General features: G+C 39.2%; 1 protein-coding gene across 2 annotated transcripts in view; it reads left to right on the top strand.

Moving 5' to 3' along the window:
- Nucleotides 1-9498, top strand: part of RAB38 (RAB38, member RAS oncogene family) — a 23714-nt gene extending 14216 nt beyond the window's left edge. Inside the window, exon 3 of one of the 2 annotated variants that reach the window (XM_008634933.2) lies at nt 5058-9498. In XM_008634933.2, the coding sequence (XP_008633155.1) occupies nt 5058-5210 (153 nt within the window). In that variant the 3' untranslated portion in view covers nt 5211-9498. The other variant, XM_017735997.1, reaches the window with a different exon arrangement.
- Nucleotides 9499-9702: the final 204 nt, after the last annotated feature.

The raw sequence follows: 9702 nt of genomic DNA, 5'->3' as shown, positions 1-9702 counted from the left end.
TGCCCTCAGTTGCTATCCTTTCCATAAAACCACCCTTCAAAAGAACATATTTGAATAAGATCGATCTACAAAGCAAATGCTAATTTCATTTACGTCCTCCAGTGTTCCTTTCTGGCTTTCAGAGATTACTCAGAGTTATTTTCATTGCCTTGTTTTGTTTGGTAATAGAATAAAGAGTAGCATGTTCTGATTTTCACTTTTGCATTCTTTCTTGATGAGGCCAGGAGAAAGATTGGCACAAGTAGTCAGGCATCATCACAGAAGCAGGGTTTAGGTCCTTGCTCTGGCAGATTTTGGGAGGGTGATGCAGGGAAAGTCACTTAGGGATGGATTCACAACTCAGCTCTTGCACTGACTGGGATAGTGTCTCAGATGCTGGGACTCACTGAGGCACACAGAAATGTGCTAAGCAACTCAGGGAACAGGGCAAGGCAAGATGCCTAGGAAAGGGTTTTATAAAGGCTGGCATGCTGAATCAGGAGCAGAGGACTGAGAGTCACAAAGACATCATGATATGGGTAAAATCCATCCTTTTTGGTCTTGCAGTAAAAGCTCTCTCTTGGGAGAGAGCTTTTCTTGAGAAGGGAAAGTGTTGCATTCCTACCTTATCATGCAAAAACTTCATCCTATGCCATCTCCCACTTTCCAACTAGCCACCATGTGCTGGACCAGGCTTCATGCAGTTTCCTCTGTTTGTGGCTCTGCTTTTTCTCTGTTTGACAAATGGTCATAGCAGCACTTCCCTATCACAGAAAGCTGCTGTCCAGATAAACACACCAAAGGTGCAGTGCTGAATACCAGCCTTAAAAGCAATATAGGGAGACAGTGTCCCCTGTGTTTGGAGAGCTCTGAAGGTAAAAGTGGCCTCAGAGGAGGCTGGATAGCAAGCACTACAGGGGCATCTAGTACCGTGTCAAGAGCCAGATAACACCTGGATGTATTGCTGTACAGAAATAGCTCCACCAAGGAGGCAGAGGAGGTCCCTCAGTATGACTCAAAAAGTTTGCTCAGAACGTGGAAGGAGGTTATTATAAACAAAAACAAAACCAAAAGCAAATAAAAAGAGGAGAGGAAAGAGGAGGAGAGGAAAGAGGAGGAGAGGAGAGAGGAGGCAGAGACCTTACGGAGTTATCAAAAAGTTCTAGTTGATCTAAAAGAAACATCTTCGAGGCATTTGTGTGAACAACATTCCTCCTGCATTCACTGAGCTCTCAACTGCTGCTCCTTGAGCAGAGAACCTGCCCAGGTCCCATCATGAATGCAGGACCCATTTAATCCTTCTCAGAGTTCATCTCTGTCTTGTTTGTTCATTTGTTTTGGGTTTTTTTTTTTCCTTTTTACACTCCTGTGAAATTTTTGAGGGCGAAAATCTATCAAAAGCTGCTGCTCCAGAAGGAATATGTAAGACACAGGTGCCCAGTGGGAAAGGATCTCTTCAACCAGACCAGCAAACTGAGAGAGCTGAGCAGAAATGCCACTGGGAAATGTCCCTCAGGTGTGACCATGGCAAGAGTTTTAATGTTTGCTGCAACCCCAGGGTGGCACAGCACTGTTGCACTGAAGTGGAGTGAGAACACAGAGAAGGAACAGTTAAAGGCTGCTGAATTCACCTCTGCATTTGTGTAAAATTTGTGTCCCTGTGTCCTGGCTTCCAGCACCCTGTGAAGCAAAGGGGATTATTTACTTTAATATTAGTTCATAACGTTTCCAGGTCCTGAACAGCTCATTCCAATTGCAAATGAGGATCTTACTGTGCAATTACAGATGAGAGAGGAGAGGAGAGGAGAGGAGAGGAGAGGAGAGGAGAGGAGGAGAAAAAATAAAAATAAAAATAAAAATAAGCCTGAACTTCAGCAATCATCACAATTCCTGTGGTGTTCTTTTGTAGGACAAAGCCACATGGGAGATGACAGTTACAGCAATTTAAGAGACCCATTGAAAGACATTGTTTCATTCCACTGTCTCACCTATATTTTCTTGCTTTTTTGAAACATAACTAATGTTATTTTTAGGTATAATTTAGGCTGTTTCCATGTCTCAATACCATTAGTAGGGTGTCTGTGATTATTCCTCTCTGTCCAATCTTACACTCTGATTGTTGGTTTCTTTGTATTTGAGTGGATTTTCACTTTCTTTTCTCTTTCCTCCCCTTAATTGCCTTTGAACATCTCATGTGCTCTAAAATCACCAGGCCTCTGGATGTCTATGTTTGGATAACAGATCACCTTCTACTGTCTGCAGCTGCTTCACTGCATAGCAGAATACAGATTTTTCTTTTGCAAAACACACTATAGGAGGAGAGGTGGAGAAATCAATATTTCATTAGTCAGACCAGAATACAGCAATGTCTGATCTGCAGATCTAGGACACCAAAGGATTAAGGTTGTAACAAAAGGCAATAGTAGCATCAGAAAGGAAGTGGTCAAGGCAGGGATCTGGGACAGCAGGAGTTGCTTTTTTGGCCAGACCACAGGCTCCTTGCAGCAGGTGACTTAGCATGTCACTTCTCAGCCATACCCTGTGCCAGTTGTCATCTGAACCACGGGAGCAGACTGGAGCTGGACACAAAGTAAAAACCAGCTGTGCTGTCTGCCAGGGTCACACTTCCTCTTCCTACCCTTGTACCCCAGCTGAAACTGTCATCCACACAGCTTAAATGGTTCTTATAAATGTTCAGGATGAGGAAATGCCTCTCTACACTCAGGACAGGAGTTTTTACTTTTTATTCCTTCCCTCTCTCTCTTTTTTTTTTTTGTTGTTGTTTGAGCACTGGCTGAATCTTTTTTTTTTTCTTCTGAATTTTTAGGCTCATGTCTGGCACATGGACTTCCGTCTATCACCATCAGGCATGAGGGATGTCCACCTTTACCCATTTCATGCTTTTGTGGGCTTGGTTCCTTCCGCCTTTCCCAATCCTGTAAAATGGTAGCCTCTGACAAAGAGGGGTTTTGTTAATACATCTGAACATTAATCAATTTGGGCACAATCTTAGATAGTCCCTAAGACATTCTTGAATAAGCACATGCTGCCGTTTCAAGACAGAAGCAGCACATGGGTAAATTAAATGCTCACCAGTCCATTAGCAAAGACAAATACAATGCAAAAGGTTTTTACATTTCTGGTTTTGTGCATTTAACAATCCTGTTTTGGCATCAGTTTTCTAAGCAGTACTGAGAGATATTTTTCATTGTCTGTTTTTTCTTTCTAATAAAATTTCACAGTGGTCTGAAAAAGATTTTCAGTGCATGCTTGAGGAATTTTCATATCTTGTCTGAGAGGCGCGTGATACAACAGAATCTCAGTACAGAGATGATTCCGAGTTCCATGTTACTTTCTAGGGGTTACTATGTAGATTACTTTTCTAAACATTTGGAGGTTTGCAGCCTACTGATATTCTACAAAATATTTAAGTTCATGTATGTCATTGAAGAAACCTGTGAAATCTTGCACTAATTAACATTTTCAGCTAGATCCAGGGATTTCAGCCCTTTACTGTGGGGCAAAGGGATGGACAATGGAATTCGTGGAGTTTTGCCATTTATTTAAAGGGGATTGGATGAAGTCAGCCTAACAGAATCCATTCCTTTAGTTTTTGATTTTCCTATAAATGTGCCTTCTCTACTGAGACACACACATTTCTTTCTTTTATATCTAGTCTATGGTCTCAGTACAGCAGGCTCCAGATTGCCACCCAGAGGGACCTGGACATGCTCAAGAACTGGGACTAGATGGCATTTAGATATCCCTTCCAACCAAAACTACTCTATAATTTGGTGATTCAGCTTGAAAACCTGGGTTATCTTAGGCTGCTAATAAAACATTATATTTATTGAGCAAGAGTAGCGTGTGCATATACACAAATGTGTACATATGTACTGGTATGCATTTCCATATGGTTGTATGTGGCTGTGTGATACAATTTTCTAGCAGATTGAAGCTACAGTGAATTTTCTATCTCCTGCCAATAATTAGACTAGAAGAGTGTTTTTTATGCCAGAAAGCCTGACTTTTCATTCCAAACATACTGGTGGCTGTCATTAAAAAAAAATCTTTACTCAGTACTACTACTTATTTTCTATGCTGTGTTGAGCTGTGTCTCAGGCTGTTGATCAGGCTGTCTCAGCTTTATTTATTCTAAGAACAGAGCAAGGGTTGCTGCAAGTTAAATGTGCAGTTGATGTAAGGCACATGTAGGAAAAAAGGTGCTTTAGCTGTCATTTTTAACCCCTAGAGTGAGGATTTCTGTCCTGCAAATGAAACCAGTGGTGATATACCTCTTCTAAAACAGTGCATTGGAGATAAGTCCCTCAACAAGAAATAAGGGAGGACTCCAAACCATACAGAACTTTTTTTATTGTTTTTGAGTAATTTGAGATTGTATCATTTATTCAATGAATCTGGCTCATCACAGTTTGGTTCTGGTTTGATCTAGATTGTTAGTAGGCTGACAGCCAAAATGCTACATTTGATTATTTAATTCCTTTTAAACATTTTATGTAAGGTACTTACAGATTTTGAGAGTGTATATTTGTGTTTTACTTTTTTGGTCTTGACACCTTCTTTAAGCATCACAGGTTTCATTGTGAGCATTGCATAGAGAAATCTTCTTGAAACTGTAGAAAAGGCTTTAAAAAATAAGTGCTATGTATGTATGTAATTGCTGGTAGGTAATTAACTATTTGGAAATGAGTAACCATTATTCAAGCAGTGAAATATAGGTTTTGGAGCTTTACCTCAGGCATTGGTCTTCAACACCTCTGCAGAGTTATTTTTTTTTAGTTTATTGAAGCAATCAAATCACCAAGAGATTGAGGTAAAAAATTTAAAGTCAGCTCTGTGTACATTTTAAAAGAGCTATGAATCATAATTTATATAAGACTTAACTAACTTCAAAACTCCAGTAAGCATTATTCAACACAGTCAATTTTTGAAAACTGTTTATTAAGGTAAGTAAACTTTTGATGTTGCTGAGAGAAGAGTTTAATTAGGCACAGGAAATATGCAGCGTGGTTTAATTAATATTGACTAATCAACCTCTCTTTTTCTTTCACTTGCAGGAAAATATAAACATCAATGAAGCTTCCAGATGCTTAGTGAAACACATAATTGCTAGTGAGAGTGAACCAGTTCAGTCTATTGAACCAGATATTATAAAACCACACTTGAATTCCTCCAAGATTGGCAGTTGTTCAGCTTGCTTTAAATCCTAAGAGACTTCCAGACTATTACAAGAGCCGAACAACTATGATTCACAATTTATACTTTATTCAACGAATCCAGCCTGCCCACATTGTCCCTAAGCAGATTGCCATTTTCTCAAAAATATATTTAAACTTTTCCTTTTTTTTTTTTTCAGCTAAAATTTATTATGAGCTGTTCATTGATAGCAACTATTCAAAACTCTCTTTGGCTACTGGTCAAATAAGACTCATGGTGATGGCTGTGTTTTCCTATTTGGGTAGCGCCAGTGATATCAAAACCTATTTCTTTGCCATGTTGTTTCTGAAAACTCCTATTTGTGATGTGACTGCAGCAGCACCCTACTTGTTCATTGATTTCCAGGATGCTTTCTCAGTACCTTGACCAGGCAAACATCATTGCTCTTTGTCACCCCTCAAACTTGAATGATCTTGTGTCATATGAGGAAGATGATGATGACAATGAAAATTTAGCTGTTCAGAAGGAGACACCAAGAATGCACACAGTTAAATCACCCCATTGCAAGTTCAGTCTCCTGGATGTAGTGACAGGACTGAATGTGAAGGAACATTTCACATCATTCAGCTCTCCAGAAGATCTGAACTTCCAAGACTGATGAAGTGTTGGCTCCCTTTTTCTGAGGAGTTACATTCTCGCGGTTGATAGCATTATCTTAGATGAAGCAAAAGGGAACAAGTCAAGGGTGAGGGGTGACAAAACAGGCAGTCAGGGGTACAGTCTCACAGGTGAAGCATCTCAGGGTTTTCAGGAATGTTATCTATTCTATAGAGCCAGCATTTCCTCTGGAAAGCCCACATTGATTCTTTCCTTTCCTCTCCTCCCTCATGCCACAGATATGCCTGTGTGTTTAAACTGTGCGTATTCTGTAAGTCCTTACATGCATCCCTTCATTATGTTTATGCTCATGGGAAAATTCACCATCCACACTGTAACATACAAGCAGAACTTTTCAGGAATCCATCTGTGTTGAATAGCAGGGTATTTGCTTTCTGAAAACATTGTTCTAAAATGTACATGAACGATCACAGGGAGCAAGCAAAATGAAACTGTCTTAAGAGACTCTTCTGGAAGGTGTGAAGAATTTACTGAACCGTACTGTGGAAATGAAATGGTTGATTTTCAGCAGCTCACAAAAACTGCAGGTTGGTGGAGTCATTCAGAGAAGTGTGTCTAGACAAGAAGTCTTGACATCTGGCTGCAAGCCCCTTCAAGACAAATTTTGCCTCTCTCCTGCCATAGAAAATTCACTTGCACTTTCTGTTCTTACTCAGACTTTTCCTTCTTAAGGTGTGAACTCTCAGTTGCAGGAACTGTCTTCAGAGATGGGTTCCTCTTCCTAGAGAGGTGTAGCAGCATGGAAGGGAGGAGACAGAATCTCATGATGCCTTATATTTGCAGATGTCACTGCAATACTTCACTGAACACTTAGTTGGAAATGAAGGAGTGAAATTCTCAGTCTTTTAAATATCTGCTGCATAGGAAAAATGAAAAATATCTGCTGCATAGGAAAAAAAATTCCTCAAGCTGACCTTGTAATGTCAGACCTGTGAGGTTCATGTGCCTGTAAAATTCATCCTACTTGGCAATGTAAGGTTTATGTTTGGACTCAGAGTTCTTTTGCAGCCTAAATGATTCTATGACTTTGTGCCTCTATCACTAAATGTTCTGTTACCGTATAGGCACTGCAGAAAAGAGCTATGTTTCTTTCCCTGGAGAGCCAGGGACAGAGACATAGCTCTTTATGTGCTCTTCCTAAAGCCTTCAATTTTCCTCACAGAATTTTGGAATAAGAAAGCAAGATCTTTAGTTTTAAAAATAAAAATTCACATCCAGAATTAATCTGCACAGACATGGATGTATGGATACATATCTATAATGAGCTGGCTTTTTTGAGAATAATTTTCAAGCTGTCTTGATTGCTGTGTTATTTTTAATACCTGTGTTAAAGATCCTTTAACTCCTGCTGTGATCTGTGTCAAATTCCTTAAGCTTCCTGCCTCAGTTTCCTCACCTGTCAAACAGGGATCTCTGTACACACCTACCTCACAGCACTCCCTGAAAGTTACTGTTGGCACCGTGCTTTGGAGATACATGTCCTACCAAACCCCAAGCTCTGCTACTGCTCAGAACGAAATATGAGTGCCCTCTAGCATAAATACATGGCGCTGTAATGTCTTCGTGTTCTACATCTATCAAAGGCTTGCCTGTGCTACAAAAATTAGCTACAATTATTCCACCTCAGTTAAGCTGGTCAAGGTTATAAAGCAATGTGTGACTGCATGGGATGATCAGATTGGCTGCAGATGGTCTGCAAACAGAAGCTGTGGCTGCAAAAACATCATGGTACTAGTTTAATAATCTCAGCAACAAAGCTGCAATTCAGAACTAGTGCCACATCAGTTGTTTCAAATGTAAAGCATTGTTTAAGTCAAGTCATATGGGTGACTTACTAAGGATAACAATTCATATCCTGAGCCAACACTGTGGAGAACACAAGAAACAAGATATTTCAGATAGCTTCTAAAGGGCTAATTTTTCATGAGTTGAACCCCATACTTCACTTATAAGTCTGTGGGTCTCAAGTGACGCAGAGGAAGTTGCCGTTTCATCCAAAAATTATTTTGTGCTCAACTCACAACAAACATAGCAGTACCTAATGTGTTTTACTTATCCTCATATCACCTCTATTTTGTGGCTTCCATCAATACTCACTAAGCATAATGGGAAATTCCACAAGACTTTGACAGCTAGGGCTAAAGATCTGGTATAACACTAATTAAGACAACCCTGTATAAATAAAACAATTAAATGACATATAGAGATTTTTCATTATGCACTCTATTGTACAAACCTGCTTTGAAGTATGAGCTCATAATCTGTTCCCCGTGTTTCTGTTGTGTCAGGTTGTACTGCAGTCATTCATCTTGGGCAGATTTTCCACCTCTGGTAGATGGTGGACAGAGTGTGGCCAATTGCTAGACTAAGGACTATATCAGTTCTAAAGTCATACATTTTTACACCATGAGAATTAGAACAGTATCACAAAGAATCAGGCCTCCTTAGGAGGTTACGTAATTACATATGTTCATTTTTATTTCTACTAAAGTGATAAAAATCTGTCAAGTCTTTTTCTATAACACAATAAATGTGTGAATGCAACCTGAATATCTAGCAAACAGAGCCTTTTTAGAGGAGGTTGTTCTAGGCGGGCCAGAATAAAAGCTTTAATTTAGAATTAACGATCTCAGTTTGTGCCAATACGCTTTTAGGAAATGTAAAATTTAATTATACTGTGTCAGTCCCTAACAGGCTGGATTTCCTTAGGTTTTTTTGATGCACTCTGTGCTATGTCCTCTTTGCTGGTCACCAGGGACCAGGCATCTTAATCACAAGCCCATTTCAAAATTAAACATTTTCCCTTTCTGTTTGCAATAAGTAATGAAAGATGAGTCTCTGTTGCCTTGCAAATGGGCAAAGGTACTGCAAAGTGGAACTAAAATTAATTTTCATTCTAGTTCTCCAAATACGCCCCTCTGGGTGTCCCAGCACCTCAAACCTCATGTTGATGAGCTAGGGAGGTGCTGGACATGAGAGATCAGCCCAAAACACTCAAAGAAAACAGTGGTTGAGCATCTTCACCCCCAGACATCATTTGCAACACCAGTAAAGACAGAATGTCTTTCATTTTCCATATTTGAAGCTCCATACAAACAAAACCTCATGATCCTAAATACTTTGGGAAGCATATACATATTACTGATAAGAAAATGGATGGAGTGAAAGATAATTGCTCTGTTATTCCAGAAAGATCATAATATATTTGACCAGGTTCTGCTTTCAATAGAAAGCCATTTGGAAAACTGAAAATCAAGCTTTTTTATTCTTACAGACCATTTTTTTCAGATAGTGTATTTTCATTAACTTTTCTGTTCAGGAATAGCTGTTCCAACAGTACTTTATGCATTCAGCTTGAACTGTTGTACATCAATATTTCATCTTCAGATTTTTTTTTCTGTTTTAACCTACCTGACTATATAAAATGGGGAAGGAGGGAGAGAGGGAAGGAGAATGTGAACCTTTAAACAGCTGTGTTGTTTTACTTCTTGAAACAGCTTGTTGAGCTGGATGAAGTGAAATTGGTAAACAGATGTGGGAAATGAACTTAGTGCCGATTGCCAGGAAACAGTCAATGAAAATATCTTTTACTGCACCAATATTTATGCATGTGACCGCAGGTTCTACTGTAATAAAAGATGGTATTTCAGACAAAACATGGAATATGAGTAATTTGTAAAATTCATTCATTAACCACAGTAGGCACATACAAGTATCCACAAGCTAATTCAGCTTTCCTCATATGTAGCCAATTTATGACATATATATGTCTATTTTAATAATTTAATTTAAACTGCTTACTTTCTGTACAACTTCTCTTTTAAACCATCCAGGTTAATGTTTGACTTTGGTTAAAGAGTTACATAT

This window comes from Corvus brachyrhynchos, unplaced genomic scaffold, assembly GCF_000691975.1.
Source record: "Corvus brachyrhynchos isolate BGI_N302 unplaced genomic scaffold, ASM69197v1 scaffold44, whole genome shotgun sequence".
Classification (NCBI taxonomy): Eukaryota; Metazoa; Chordata; class Aves; order Passeriformes; family Corvidae; genus Corvus; species Corvus brachyrhynchos.
This window is presented reverse-complemented; position numbering and strand designations above follow the sequence as displayed.